The sequence below is a fragment of the Podarcis vaucheri genome (genome assembly GCF_965113315.1).
Source record: "Podarcis vaucheri genome assembly, chromosome: 2".
Classification (NCBI taxonomy): domain Eukaryota; kingdom Metazoa; phylum Chordata; class Lepidosauria; order Squamata; family Lacertidae; genus Podarcis; species Podarcis vaucheri.
Window position 1 is genome coordinate 45352180 of NC_138760.1, and position 15919 is coordinate 45368098.

General features: G+C 40.2%; 1 protein-coding gene across 4 annotated transcripts in view; it reads right to left on the reverse strand.

Moving 5' to 3' along the window:
• The window catches only part of NTN1 (netrin 1), a 115363-nt gene that overhangs the window by 38503 nt on the left and 60941 nt on the right, over nt 1-15919 (reverse strand). For all 4 annotated transcript variants that reach the window (XR_014217135.1, XM_082213840.1, XM_082213841.1 and 1 more), the window contains exon 3: nt 13508-13696. Coding sequence is in view for 3 of the 4 variants with exons in the window: in XM_082213840.1 (XP_082069966.1) it covers nt 13508-13696 (189 nt within the window). In the remaining variant the exon portion in view is untranslated. The remainder of the gene's footprint in view (nt 1-13507; nt 13697-15919) is intronic.

The window sequence follows — 15919 nt, forward strand, 5'->3', positions numbered from 1 at the left end:
TTGTATACCACCCTTCATCTGAGGATCACTGGGCAATTTACAATATTAAAACACACACAAAAATACCATAGTAACAAACAAAAACAAAACTCCCAGTTTAAAAGGTGATACATTGTTTAATTAACCAAAGCCTAATTTATACACTTTTCATTCAACCCTTTCTCCTCAACAAAGGGTAGGGGTGGTGAATGCTTGTATGTATGTACAACCCACCTCACAAGTTGTGTTACAGAAGTGGTGGGGGCATGCAAACTCTCAGAACTCCCTAACTATGCAAGGAGTTAGAACCATTGTGGCTCACACAGTGTTACATTAGCACCTCACAATTGTCAGCTAAGGTTGTCCAGCTTTTCCTCCATTCTTTGGGTCATTCTATTAGCCAAATTCTATGGATCCTTAAGTCCCACTGAATTCAATGGGGCTTTTGCCAATAAAGTGTGCACAGAGCTGCAGCTCAGGTACTGCTGCTATGTGTTTCCTCACAAGTTCTAAAATTCCACATCAGTGTTCTTGTGTGCATTAATTTGAATCACCTGTACATTTCAATGGTCTCAATTATCATTCTTCAGATGACTGTGTTCTATTAATAGTTTTGTCCTCATGTGAGATTCCATGTTTCTGCATTATTAAATTGCCCAAGCACTGTACACAGAATCACTGGTAGTTTGTGAAGATTGTTACAGCAAAATGCTTACTTTTTTGTTTGTTCATTCTTAGAGTTTGTGGGGGGAAACAGAGGTCAGCAGTATCTGAATCTTCAACCCCTTTGGTGAATACTGTAGTTTGTAATGTGGCTATCCTTTAGAAATTCTCCTTGATTGACCACACCTTGCCTTCTGTTATTGCCATAATGGCTTGCATTGTGATGACATATGATGTTGCCATTTGAGTTTGTATTGCTGCTGCTGTTTTTAATCAGTGATTCAATTTCATTTTGTTCAGTTGATAACTTTATTCCACAAGGTGATACGAAGCAACACTTCTGAAGCCCACAAAATCAGAGAAATTTTGAACCAAGGTTTGATCATCTACCTGAAGCAGCTAAATACGATGAGCATGAAAACAAGTCCCCAGCATGTAGGAATAAACAAGCAGCCCTTCTGATCAAGAGACCACAACTATCCCTTTGCATTTCTCCTCCCTTCTCTACCACAGCTCTTCTTGGGCAATGGCTGATTTGGGCCCTGTTTACATTTTCATCTGTGAAATAATCTTATTTCCTGAAGCCAAATACCAAAGGTATGACAAATGAGAGCATCTGTGCAAGTGCAGAGCTCCTACGCTTTAGAAGCTGTAAGCACGTGCACCAAGATATGATCACAAAAACAGGGAACCCCTGAATAGTTCTCATCCATTTTTTGACTGAGCTGTGTCACAGGGGATGTCTAGCAGATATGTCAGCACAATGTTCTGGAAATCACACCGGAGGTCAGATGCAGTTCCAAGAAATCTTTGTCCAATTTATGACCAGATGTGTTTCTGGCCTTAATGAAGGACCACGGAAAGCCTCATCCTTGTTCCCCCACCCCCTGAAGGCCTTTCTGTTTTTAACATTTGACAGGGAAGGGGAAATACGACAGGCTTTAATAAATTCCTAAAATCCAGGAGAGGATGTCCTAGAATCTTTGAACTGGAGTGCAGGGGAAAGCAGACTTAAATGTAATACTCTTTTCTCAGCTGAAGAAGGAAATTCACTGCCTTTGTATTTTTATAGCAACAGAAAGTCAGAGTCCCCAGTCTGCTGAGACAAAGGATAAAAAAGTTGTGGGGGAAGAGACCACCTGCCAGAATTGAGGTTCCAGAATATCACCATAACAAGTCTAAAGGGAAAGTGATGGGATGATCCTTTCTGGGACACAAAACTGGACTTAGATGTAATCTGGGTGGAAGTGTATGAAACCACTGGCTTCTCTGGAGCTTCAAGACATCTGCAGCATGATTGAATTCTTGGCATCAGAGTGACTTCACTGTAGTGTTATCACTGCATGTAGACAGACTTTCAGTTTGCTCAATTAATGTTCACGAAGCCGTGGCTGGGGCCTCTGCTGCTGTAGCTCATTGATGGCAAAATCCCCACAACTTTCTGTTTGTGCTTTTCAGAGCAGAAGTTGATTTCTTCTTTTTCTTTCCTCCTCCTCCTCTTTTTCTTCTCTTTCCTGCATTTTCAAGCATGCTGTGACCTCGTGCCAGCAAGTCAGTGCTATTATACACGTGTGTTGAAGGAGCAGACTTAGGGAAACTGGAAACCAGACCTTTTTAAAATACCGTATTTTTTGCTCTATAAGACTCACTTTTCCCCTCCTAAAAAGTAAGGGGAAATGTGTGTGTGTCTTATGGAGCGAATGCAGGCTGCGCAGCTATCCCAGAAGCCAGAACAGCAAGAGGGATTGCTGCTTTCAATGCACAGCGATCCCTCTTGCTGTTCTGGCTTCTGAGATTCAGAATATTTTTTTCTTGTTTTCCTCCTCCAAAAACTAGTGGTCTTGTGGTCTGGTGCGTCTTATAGAGCGAAAAATATGGTAACTGGGAAAATTACAATACTAAAGTTGCAATATTAGTATTCCTGTAAGTCCCACTGGATTCAACTGGCCTTACATCTGAGTAAGCCTGCATAGGACCGAGGTTCACACCAGCTACTTTCTTCTTTTAAGTCAGATGGCTTGCTTTGGGAAAAGGCTCTCTGTGCTTGCTGGGCATAATCAAATAATTTTACAATGAAGTGGAAAGGGCTGTAGATCAGTGGGAGTCATGCAGGAAGTCCCAGATTCAATCTCTGGAATCTCCAGGTAGGCTGAAATGGAACTGCCACCCCACACCGCCTGAAACTGCTGCTGCCAGTCACAATACAGAGCAGAAGGCAACTTCCTATGTTGCATTTACTGGTTATTGTAGAAATGATTTGAGGCTCCAAAATATCCAATAGGCAACCTTTTAAAATCTACTGGATTGCTCCTGCAATGTTTGTTTCTCTCTCTTTTACGGCAGATAATGCATATTTGATTAGCATTGCTTTCTATGCAAATAGCACTGTTCTACTATTGCTATGGAAATAATTTTCGTATTTGCATATGATTTACCTTTAAGCTTTCTTTTCCCCTAAGCATGTAGTGCAACTTTATATTGCAAATACGAAGAAGAAAGAAAACAACAAAAGCTTTAAATAGACAAGAGACTACAAATATAAAACTGTAGCTTGTTAGCAATTCTGAGGGATTTCACAATGATGATATACAAAACACACTGAATAGCTGTGCAATCCTCTACTTGTCTAGTCACAAGTAATCCCTACTGAGGCAAATGGGACTTACTCCCAAGTTATTCAGTGTAGAAACTGCAGTGTCGTAGTGACATCACGACTTGGAAACAATGCTTTTTCAATTGGGATAAAACACTGTTAACTGTGGGTATTACTGATTTTTTAATTATTTTAACCCAGCTGGAAAAGCATTGCTTCCAAGGCACCAGATCACTACAATACTTGTTCTTACCTCAAATTTAACTGCAACCATTTATCTTTTGAAAGCATATTTCAGGAGTGCTGTTTGTTACCATGGAGATATAATATACTGTAATGTCACGAGCTTTTTCTCAGTGAACTGTGCTAATTTGTTTTAAAATGTTATAAACCCTTAAAGGTTGGGCTTTCTTTTAAGACCGTTGTAGCCATTTGACAGAAAGAAAGAAAGAAAGAAAGAAAGAAAGAAAGAAAGAAAGAAAGAACTTGAGCAAAGTGTATTTGATCTGGATATATCAAAATTATGAGCCTGCCAGTCTTGCCTCTGTTTTCCATAGAAAGAAACCCAAGGAAGCAGACTGCTCCATGGTCATGCAGTGAGCCGAGGTTCAGCTCACTATAATTCAAAATGCTGCTGTTCATAGAAGAAAACTGGTTAAGGCTTGGTCTTATTTCCTTTCACAAAACTCAAATCTCTGTGCATGTGAGAAGGAGCAGCAGCTATTGATTCCCCAGGGGGAGCAAGCTGAGCAATGATTCTTTACTGAAGCCTCAAAATTTGGCTGAGAATCTCTAGAGCAGACATTTAGGAGGAAGATTGGCATCCTTAATTAAAAGTTTAGCTTGCATTAAGCCAACTTGCCGCCTTTCCATATGTTAAATTCCACTGCTCCCCAATAGGTTTATATTGGCAAGTGGAGCCTGAGTGCATTCATGGTTCATATCATTCATCATTTTTTCATCAAAAGCATGGAAATCCTTTCCCCAGTGTGCAGAGCAGTTTTACAGAAATACTATAAAACTCAACAGGGGCTCTGTTTCAATAGAATTACATTGGTATCAGTAGCCTGGTAAATATCAGAGTTGAAATTAATCAAAGGGGCTTATGGAACCAATTCCAAATATATTATACAACAAAACAGGTTTTACATAGAAAGGTCATTTGGAACTTCCCTATCAACCTCACTCTTTTTAAGAAGATGGGGGCGGATATGGAGGAGTGAGGAAATAAAAATAATGCAATGATTTATCTAGGAGGACAGGAAGGTGAATGTTCCTGTTTCACCTCCTGCTTCAGGAACTCTTTGAGAAAGGTGAAAATCATATTTTTCTCCAGTTTCTAAGGCACAAATCCAAAACTTCAGCTGAGCCTACCTTTTTTTAAGGCCCCTTTTTATAAACAAACCAATAATGCATAATATGTAAACAGGATGTGGAACATTTGCTAGTGACACAGATTCAGCATATGCAGCAAGCAGCAGTCTCATGCTTGCAACTGGCCACCTAAACTGCATATGTTTCCATAGGGTTCCGTATTTACGTAGACAGCTGCCCAACAGCATTGTCCAGTACTTCAACAGAACAGATTGGTAGTAGAAGTTGTGTAGCCATTCCTGGATCAATGCTATAAATGTATTTGACCACAGAAAGGGTTCTGCATGAAAACATTCTTCTAAACAGAACAGACAGAGCGGAAAAATAGGGTTGCTTATTTTGAGGTAGATGTTCAATGAACGGTTTGACTGCTGAGGATACAATTAAGATTAAAATAGGCATTTAGGTTGCAAGACTAATATTCTTACTCAGGAGTAAGCCCAATTGAACTCAATAGGATTTATTTCTAAGTTGGCATGTATAGGATTCTGGGGTTAGTTTCCCTTTTAATTTGGAAACTGTGCTAGAAATTAATCCTCCTGGTGAGATGGGGCAGGGACAGCTGCCAGGAGAGAGAGAGAGAGAGAGAGAGAGAGAGAGAGAGAGAGAGAGAGAGAGAACAGGAGCTTTGAGTCATTTCTAAGTCCCAATAGTACCAATCTAGTGATAACGCAACTCTTTCTTGCATTAATTTTATGGGACATGAATTATATCCTTCATCTCTCAAACATGATGCCTTCTTGAACCACTGGCATTTCATTTCTGCCTTTGACCACCCAGTAGCATACAGCAGCCTGGCTCCTTTTCTGCTTCCAGGCTGCTTCAGTAGGCCTTGGCATGATCCCAACCCTGCCACTTCATGTGATATCCCTACTCAATCTGTCATCTCTTTTCCTGTTGTGTGGCTTCTTTCCAAGTTGCAGTAAGGAGCTCATCACACTTGCTGGTCTAGCGAAAGGTTTCCTTTCCTTTCCTTTTTCCATTTGCTTAGTATTGGCTTCTCTGAATGGTGCAGAGCTGAGGGTGCCCGCTTAAATTTTTCTATACAAAAAGCTAGCAGGACAGACAAGTGACAAAGCAGCATAATTCTGTAAGTGATAAAGTTGCAATTTATTTAAAAATTATTTAATCTGACCATTTTAGATTCTTAAGAAAAGTATTACCCATTTCATATGTCTTTCGTTTCCTCCAATAAAAATGTTCACATTCCATTAAATTGTTTACTTTTGTTTGTTTTTGCCTGCTGATTTTTAAAGAAAGCTGCTGAAATTAAGGGATTGCATTATTCGTTTTTTTCCTATCCTTCATTAATTTAATGTTTTAAAGGTCATGGAACTATCTTTTTTGAAATTACTCTGTTTGTGTGCCATTCACTTATGAAGCTTTTGCAGCAAAGAGCTCTTCCTTTTTGAGCTCCCGTTTGTACCTACAAAGACTACAATGTTACTTTCAGATCAAAAATTGGAATTAAATGTTCTGTCAACTAGGATTTTGTTAAAACACAACAACAACAACAACAACAACAACAACAACAACAACAACAACAACAGACCTTCATAAATTTTCAATTTTTGAACATCTATCATGTATATGTTTTTAAAAGGAAGAAAAACTGTTTGTACATATGGAGAATTAAAAGACATATACAACTTCAGAAACAAACAAATCAAATTTACTTTTCCAGTGTACCTTCAAAGTAACTCAGTCTTTCTGTGTTTTCTTAACAGTGAATCTATTGCCTATTCAGAAATACCAGCTCAGATAGTATGGTGAAGTGACAGATGGAAAGCGCAGGGATGAAGGAAAGCAGTTTAGCACAGCATGTCTGTTAGAGTAAATGGATGAAATTGCATTATTATGGACAAACACCCCACACAGCCTCTTAACAGAATGGCAGGAGTTACTTCATATCAGCCAACAAATACTTGCAAGAATTATGAACTTTGCTGCATGCTTTCTTGGCAGGCAGTTACTCACTTTTACTCTCACAAGGCATTGACATTTCATTAGATGCATTGATTTAAATGTATTAAATGCAAGTGTAAATGAATCAGGACTAAATGGTTGAAAGAATCAAGTCTTATGAAGAAACATTCTCAGCTATATAGAATGGAAGATGAGTTGCTGGTAAAGCTGATGGCAAATGCAGAAAGTGGGTTAATTTCTTAATCTGAATTGTGTCCAAACCTCATATTTCTATGAAGATCAGCCTACTGGCAGATTATCTGATGAAGTGGAAATTAATACTATTATCAGTAGAGATATGGCTCAGAATGTTAGAAGGTAACTTTTCACAAAACTGTTTTAGCACGATTGTTTTTAAATGTCCCAATAGCAAAACATCCCTAGATGGACAAGAGTACTCTTTGACAAAGCCCATGCCTCAGAAGAATTCCCCCTCGTGCAAAATACCACACCAGTCAGTTTGCATTAAATAACAGAAAGCAACCATAAGAAACCACAGCAAAATAGTGTTGAGCTGCTATTGAGCCAGGGGTTTCCAACCTGTAGCCTAGCGCTGCATTCTCTTTACATCCATTAGCCTTGACAGATGTGTTTGCTGTGGCTCACATGGCTAAAAGGGAAGAACAATCCACCAACGTGTTGCTCTCACATTCTGAAATCAAGGGAGGTTCATACGCCGAATCATAAACTTCAACAGAAAATATTTTCCAGACTTTTGGCAAACTTCACAAAACAATATTCACAAAGCAAACAGTCAGCCAGATGTAAAGGAGACAAACACTTAGTTACGGTTTTTATAGTTATGGATTAAATATTCCGCGGCTGATGGAACTTGAGCGATGCAGTGTCAGACTCTGAATTAGCAAAGTATAGTGGTCCCCCACAACTCTTGCAGTCTAATATTCAGTGCTCAATCCTTCATCAATCATCAGGCCCTGGGTGGTACAGCATGACTAAGATCTGTGTTTTATAATGTCCCTCCCACTGCATGGAAATTTAATCACATCCATAGAGTCAGGAGCACAGGTTATGTTGGGACGAGACTTTTGTTTCACTGGGCCACAGACAAGTTTTAAGTGCTGATCCCCATTGCACTAGCCACCACATTAACCTGGCCCAAGCTGAATAGTTTCCACCTGCTTGGTTAAAAACTAAACAAAACTAAGCAGAGTTTTGGAAATCTTGCACAAACATGACATCATTGTTTTTTAAAGGAACAAAATGAAACAACTTGAATTCTTTGCAGTCCATCTAGAAGAGAGAATGTCAGTTGAAAATTGTAATACTAGCAACATTCATTGCACAGTCAAATGTAAATAGGTTTCTATTAGGATAAGCAGGCAAAAAATAAGGTTGCTGTTGTGTCAGTGGAAAAACGGATATTGGGCAGCACTGATAAATTTTTTTTCAGAGGAGGAGAGACGAGCACTACTTTTTAAAGCAAATTAATGAAATTAAGCCCACTGTTATGAGGACATTAATAAGCAAGCCATTCAACAGAAATTTTGAGTACAGTACTTTAGAAGTGGTTCCTTAAAATCAAGGAAACTAAGAGGCAAATGTTTTATTTAGCTATGGAGCTTCTAAACTGACCCTTCTTGTAAATAGATTCCAGAGTAGTTTGCAAAAATTAAAGAACCAACCAGTAAAATGCAATTAAAATTTTAAATCCTACACCAACATTTCTAAAGACCCTCACAAATGAAGAGATAAAACAACCCATGGATTTTGGATAATCTAATTAATTCTACAAAAGACAAAGGAAATCAAAGGTGTCTGGGCAATATTCAATGACCACATTCTGTCCATGAGAGGATTTCCACTTGTGCAACAGGTGTCCACCCTCTCTCCTCTCCCCACATGCACACTGCACCCTTCCCAAATAAGCTCCAGAGGGTTGAGGGAATCCCTATAACAGATTTAGGTGCATTGAGTTAGAGGGACTAGTGGTATATTGTTGTTCTGATGGTGTATAGCAGGAAGCCAATGAACCCGCTATCTTCTTTAAGATTTCCGAAGATATGGGTGCTGTTTTCCCTCTGAACCTGATTCTAGCTGGTGGTAGATGTATGACATCCAAATCCAAGATCCAAATCTTGTTTTGCTTGAAGAGGTGCCAAGCCCTGTATAAGTTCCTTGAAGCAGCCATATGCTTATTCGAACCCAGTTGTCAGCCTAGTCAACATTTTGCATCCTCAACAACGACCTAGACCTGTGATAGTTCTGTGGGCATTGGCAGGTGGGGAATGTCACTAAATAAATGGTGGGGGAAACCCATAGCCACAGAAAATTCTGCAGATACAGTGGTACCTTGGTTCTTGAACGGCTTAGTTGTTGAACAAATTGGCTCTCGAACGCGGCAAACCCAGAAGTAGGTGTTCCAGTTTGTGAATGTTTCTTGGAAGCCGTACATCCGATGCGGTTTCCGCTTGAGTGCAAAAAGCTTCTGCGGCCAATCAGAAGCCACACCTTGGTTTTGGAACGATTTCAGGAGCTGAACAGACTCCTGGAATGGATTGGGTTTGAGAACCAAGGTACCACTGTATTTCCTTATTTGTGTGTGTTGGGGGGTGTTTTCTTTTTAAAAAATATATTCTGAGAAATGTTGGTTTACCTCTAGTTCTTGTACCTCTTTCTCTCTGCATCTCTCTTGCCCCTTCATCTGTGTTAGGAAAGGGGCCATGTGTTAAGCTTTCTCTTGTTGCGTGCAGCCTTTGTTACTTAGCTGAGTTACTTACTCAGAATTAAATTGTCAGCTTCATTACCAAACATACTTTCCCAGTGCTCTGCCAGCAATTTGCCAATAAGCATGCTATCCCCCTCAGGAAAGCAGAGCAGCTTGAAAAATATTAAAACTGTGTTGTGTCACAGTTGCTTCCCTCCCAACTGCGGGCTTGATTTTCTTTCCTCTTTCAGATCTGCCTGCTCTTGTGGATTCCAAACCTGCCAAGCAATGATGTCAAGAGATCTTTTCTCTCGCCCCCTCTCCCCTTACTTAGTGCCCACATTCAGTGATGTGGCTGTTTCACCCTCCCCTGCTGCTGAAATTCCAGCTTATTCAAAAGGTTCAGGCTGTTCTGAGTGGCCCACATTAGTTGGGCATGTTTCCTTTCTATCAGATGAATGAGGTGGGTGCACAATACATCTGCCTCCCACAGACATACACTTAGCTGAAATGCAAGGCCTTGCCCAAAGCAGAGAGAGAGAGATTGGAGAGCATAAGCAGGGGCACTGTATATGGCTGCAGTTATTCCATGAATTTCAAATATTGGCTTCTATTGCCATATTCCTGAGATTCTCAGCTTTCACTTCTAGCCCTCCTGGTTCCAAATATAACATTTTAAAAGCAAAAAGCAACATCTGCTAAAAGCTATGAGACGGGGGTGGGGGTGTCTCAGAGGAGCTTCCAGCATGCAGGTTTCTTGCAGTTTCCCTGTTCACAATTCCCTGTCTCTACTATACACAAAACCACATTCCTAACAGTTTTTACCTCCCATACCTCACTCCTCCTTAGGAACATAGGAAGCTATCTTATACCAAGTCAGACCATTGGTCCATCTAGTCCTGTGCTGTTAGTAGTGACAGGAAGCAGCTCTCCATTATTTCAGGTAAGGAATCTTTTCTAGCCCTACGTAGAGATGCCTAGATGCCAGGGATTAAACCAGGAACCTTCTGAATGCACTGATCTACAGCCTCCTTCCCCTTCACTTTTGCATTCATTTACAGTTAGGAGACAGAACATGCTTAACTTTAGTGTGGGTAGCATTGTCTTATCTAGCCTTTTATCTCTTCTGTTGATGCTGAACAGATTTTGCATCTAATGCATAGCAAACATTCAAATTTTAAAAGATGGAGCACATAGGTAGATAAGTAGATTTTGTATAAATCCTCCTGTTGACAGGAAGAAATCATCATCATCATCATCATCATCATCATCATCATCATTGTTATCATTACTGTTGTTGCCCCAAAGGCTTTGTAGGAATGGCTTGGCTGCCATTGTCTTTTAAGTTCCTGTTTCTTTTCCACTGAACTCCAGTTTTCATATGTGCAACTGCACATTTTTACATCATCTTGGAAAATGAATCTGGGGTAGAAACTTAGTAACGGATAAATAAAATCCTTGATTGTAAATAAACTTACTTTGCTTTGTAGGGTTTTGCCAAGTACTGAATGATGAGCCACTCAATGAAGGGAAGTTTTAGCTTTCTATTATTTTGTCCAGATAATAAAGCTGTTTTCATATGGATTAGGGATATATTTGTCTCTCTGTGTGTATGCATGGTAGATCTGTGTCTATGTGTATTTGCAAAAGAAATAGTCTTTGTCTTCCCAGATACTAAGCCTATTGAATGGAGCCCAGTGTTTGCTGGTATGCACACCTGTGGGAAGGGGAGGGAAGGCGAGCTTTTGTTTTGATGTGAGAGGCCCATATGCTGATCTGAATAACCTCAACAATCCATTCACACCTTTGTCTTTCTTCTCCTATGTCTGAGGTCCCTTTTCCACTTCTTTGTTTTTACTTGTCTAGTCACACGTGTTCTGAATAGCTGCTCTGAGCCATTCAACATTTCTGCATGTGTGCCTGTGCTTATGCGTTTGAAGGGCGGGAATGGTGAGGAGGGGGGAGCGAAGAGGAGGGGGAAAGGCTGATAAGCTGTGACAAGTTGAACAAAACAGACTTCTGATCTCTCCCCCCCCCCTTTAAAAATCCTGAAAGCATTATGGTTTCTTGGACATAGCACATAGTCCAGACAAGTGGAGCTTTCAGAACTGAACTGCCCAGATCTCTTTCCTGTAATAGCAGTTGCAGGACCAGCTTCTCATACAGCTAAATTCCATACCTTTCAAAGGGGAGAGAGGTCTGTAAAGGTTTGCACAAGCTCACACATCTCCCATGGAAGCGGAGCTGGGGTCAATCCCTTGGGCTGCTCCAATTCTCCCACAGTCCAACAGGCAAAAAGAGAGAGAGAGAGAGGTTCGAAGCTGGACAAGACCTACCCACCTTGGAAGAATGGCACATGCAACTAATAGACTATATGGAAATGGCGGAAATGACTGGCAGAATCCGAGACCAGGGAGAAGAGTTGGTGGAAGAAGACTGGAGGAAATTTAAAACTTATTTACAGAAACATTGTAAAATTTTTGAATGCTGATGACATTGAAATGAATTGAAGGGGCTCTAGCAATAAGGTAAAATGTAAGATGGGATTGATAATAGATAAACTAATAGGACATGAATTTGCTGAACCAATTTTTAAAAGGGATACAAAAAAGGGAGACGTGAGGAAGTCAGGAAAATAAGTTAACTACAGATGAGAAATCAAGAAAGAGGGAATTTTGTTTTCTTGTATATGTGTTTTTTCTTCTTTTTTGCGTTTAATGTTTGTATTTTTGAATTTTGTAATTTTGTATTTTTCTGTTTTTGTATTTTTTCGAACTTTTCTGTTGATAAAGCCTAATAAAATATTATAGAAAAAAGAGAGGTTCGAAGCTGGATTGTTTCTCTCAGGAGTAAGATTCCAGCTCTAGTTCCTGACACTTTCTCCCTCACCTACTATGAATCATCCCAATCCTGAACAAAAGTAGGGGAAAACTGGAAGAAAGCACTGTTGAGAACACAAAGGTAGGGAGAAGCTGCTGCTGCTGCTATCACTGCTACTGTGATTCTTGGTCACAGAGCCAGCCAGAACTAGAGAGCAGAATAATCCTCAGGTGCCATATTGATGGATAGCCTGCATGGGCAGTGTAGGAGAGGGAGAGAGAGAGGTGTATTGTGGCCTAGGATTCCCCACACCAGAATCAATCAATACCCACAGCTTCACCAGTGACACCCAGAATTAAAACCATGAAATGATTCTGTGTTTTTTTTCTAACCAGAATAACACCTCAAGCTTGCAAAAGGGGCTGTGCTGCTTACTTAAAGAGGAACAAAAATAGTTCAATTTTCAAGCAATGGTGCCATCATAACAAGACTCTGGGAGCAGAGATCCAGGGCCCTTGTTCAGTAGAATGAACAGGATGGTTTCTCAAGTTGTGAAATCATTGAAGTAACACACATTACAAAAAATGAAGGGGGGGGGGGTTAGGCACCTAAGACTATTAAGTTCAGAGACTAACATTACCTAAGTGCATCCCTGCTTTTGAGCACGTACATCTGGACAAGCCAGCCCTGAGGACTCTAAGAACCAGGTCCTGCAAAAAGAAGTGTCTACCTAACACTGTCATTGTTAGATAGCTACACTTTTTTCAGCATACTAGACAGGAGGAAAAAGTTGTAGGAACCATTTTAAAATTAGGATATTAGTATGTTTCCTCCTTTCATGCAATATATGTCTTCTTTTCCATGATAGACTGCTACAAACGTGTAGTTTGTGTTCAAAAGCCCCCCCCCACTTAAGACCCTTTATTCCAAGTGTTGCAAGCCTAAGCTGCCACATATAGGGATCAGTGTAGAATAGGCAACTCACTTTTTCAGCTTCAGTTCTTTATAGTAAGCTCAGTAATGGATAGTATATCCAAGTTTATGAGCCGTAGCTCCTTTACCAGTACCATAAGACCAGCTGTGTAGACACAAATCAGGCTCTGAAGAGGTGTGATTGCTCTGTTTGTGCCTGGCTTTTTCCTTTAATTCCCCCACTCTCAACCCATGAGTGTGGCTGTGAAGAAGAAAAAGAGGAGAGGCAAAAGAGTCCAGAGAATTCGATGCAATTTGTAATATTGAATATAAATAGGCTGGAAGCAGACAATAAGTCTGCCATCTTATGCACATTTACCCAGAAATATGTGCCCCATTGGACTCAGTGGAGCTTAGTTCTGAATAAACATACCAAAGACTGTTGGAAAGAAAACACTTACAGATATGGCAGAGAAGGAAAGACATTAGTAAACCTGTCACTGTTCCCCTGGCTTCTGCTACCCTGACACACATACCTTTGCATGCTTTCCTGTGGGTGATTGGTTTGGTCATGTCCCGATAGTACCCTTCCTTACAGTAGTGACAGTGACGACCTGCTGTGTTGTGGCGGCAATTAAGGCAGACACCTCCACTCTTGCGACCAGATAATTTGTAGAGTTCCATATTAAAACGGCACCTTCTGGCGTGTAGGTTGCAGTTGCAAGCTGAAAAGAAAGGAGACAAAAAGAGAGAGAGAGAAGAAATGTTGCTGCCTGTGGACTATGGCACTCATTTAGGATTACCCTTGACAAAAGTGATACATACTTGTCCTTAATATATCTGAGCAAACCTGAGAACACCTTAAGCGTGTCCTAAGCCCTAAAGTTGTCATCCCTGCTATTCAGAGTATAGAAGGAAATAATACAAGAAAACTTATAGCTGGAAATGTTTGGCAGGGCCAACCAAGGTAGTATAACAAGTTAGCATGAATACCTGAGTTTCTGTTTTCTCATGGAAAACACAAGACACATTTTAAGCATATAAATTGTTTGTGCCAATTCAAAATCACAATTTATAAATTAAATCCGAACTACACAAGGCTCCAATTTTCTTTCCCACAGAAAATTCTGGTGTCAACCAAGTCAACAGGATTTTGATTTCACACTAATCCAGTATGATCAAAAGCGTTGTGGTGCAACAGCTGCAAGTACTCTTGGATGAAAAGATTTATCTACACTCATTCATTTAGGTTCTGGCTTACAAAGAAGACAGGTGCTGCTCTTACTGTCCTTTTGGTGCCAGTTGAAGAGTTTCCTCTTTCAACAAGCTTTCTAAGTGAAGGTGTGGGTTGTTTTTTTAATAATCCTAATCAGTATCTGTATTGGATGTGAAATTGCTTTTATATATGCAATTGTTGAAACTGTTTTCATATATGCAAGTGCTTTATATATGATTTTACTGTATTGTGGCATCACCTCTGGATGCTTCATAGGAATCAATTCATTCATTCATTCATTAATAAACAAATAAATAATGAGAAATGAAGATACATCAAAACTGACAGATGCATCTATGTCTAACAAACACTGCAAATCCACACCTGGACTTCCTGGTTTATCATGAAGGTCTCATGGCTCATCGTTTCTCGGTTTGGTTTGGAAGAGAAAACTCCTATTCCTTTGTTTACCTGATACAGCTGGTTGGAGATTAAGGCATTATATTTGCTTAATTATCACATTTCAGTCCTAAGAATTACAATGTAGCTTCTTGGTGGGTGGGTGGGTGGGTGTGTTAAGTGGTCATAACGCTAATGTGGACTGCCAAACTATCTCTTATTGAAATAGAATAATAATAGAATATTGTTAATAGAATAATAATAGAGGGTTATTTTGTCCAACCCCCTGCAATGCAGGAATATTTTGCTTCAGTGTGGGGCTCAAACCCACAACCCTGAGATTAAGAGTCTCAGGCTCTACCAACTGAGCTATCTCAGAGGTTTATCTGTGTGCCACGTCTCTGGCAACTGAGAAGAAAGAGGAGTTATTTGCTTTTATCTTGTGATAAAACTTTAAAGTAAATTACATAATACATGTTGGTTTCTTTTACAAATGTTACGAAGTCTGCTGGGTCTTAAACCAGTCGCTTGAAGTAAGAAGTAGCGTCTTTAGCAAAGGAAATGCTACCCAATTTTAAAAGTTTAAAAACCATTCCAGGCATAGGAGGGAGGTAGGAAAAAATATGTTAGGACCTGGGCCAATAAAAATGTTGATTTTTTTCCCTTCGGCATAGAGCTGGGGAGGGGATTTATAGATCCCAGAGCAAATGTGAGTCAGGTTCTCCCCCAACACATGAACACACACCAACCAAACCTAGCCTACTAAATTCAGTCCTAGCACAATAGGCCATATGCAATGGGTAGGATTTGTTATCAGTGCTACAGACCAGCAAACAACAATTTGGATACAATTAGTCAAGGTTAAAAGTCCCATTGATAACACTGTAGTAAAAAGCTGTAGCCAAAGTTTGTTGTTCTATTCTGCCCACAAGAAAGTAACAGAAGTAACAGCAAGAGTAGAACTTCACCTTCTCTCACGCAAGCTCTGGTGTCATCCATTCTTGCCCTGCCTGCTTGGGGGCCCAGGTTCTGCCGGACAACAGCCCCTATCATCCCTGACCATCAGCAATGCTGGTTGCAGGGAGTTATAATCCAGCAACATCAGGAAGGCCACAGGTTTCCTTCCCCAGCTGTAGTGATTGAATTCCTGCCTATAGATGCACGCTCCATCTTAGAAAATATCTAAACCGCGTACACAAAGCACTCATAAAACAGTATAAAGTATCCAGCCTGGCAGAAAAGCTGTCTGCATCTCGCCTCCTATCCTATTTCTAATCCTGGTTTGGAATGCAGCAAGGTTTCTGCTTCCTTATCGCTCAAGTAATCACTGGGA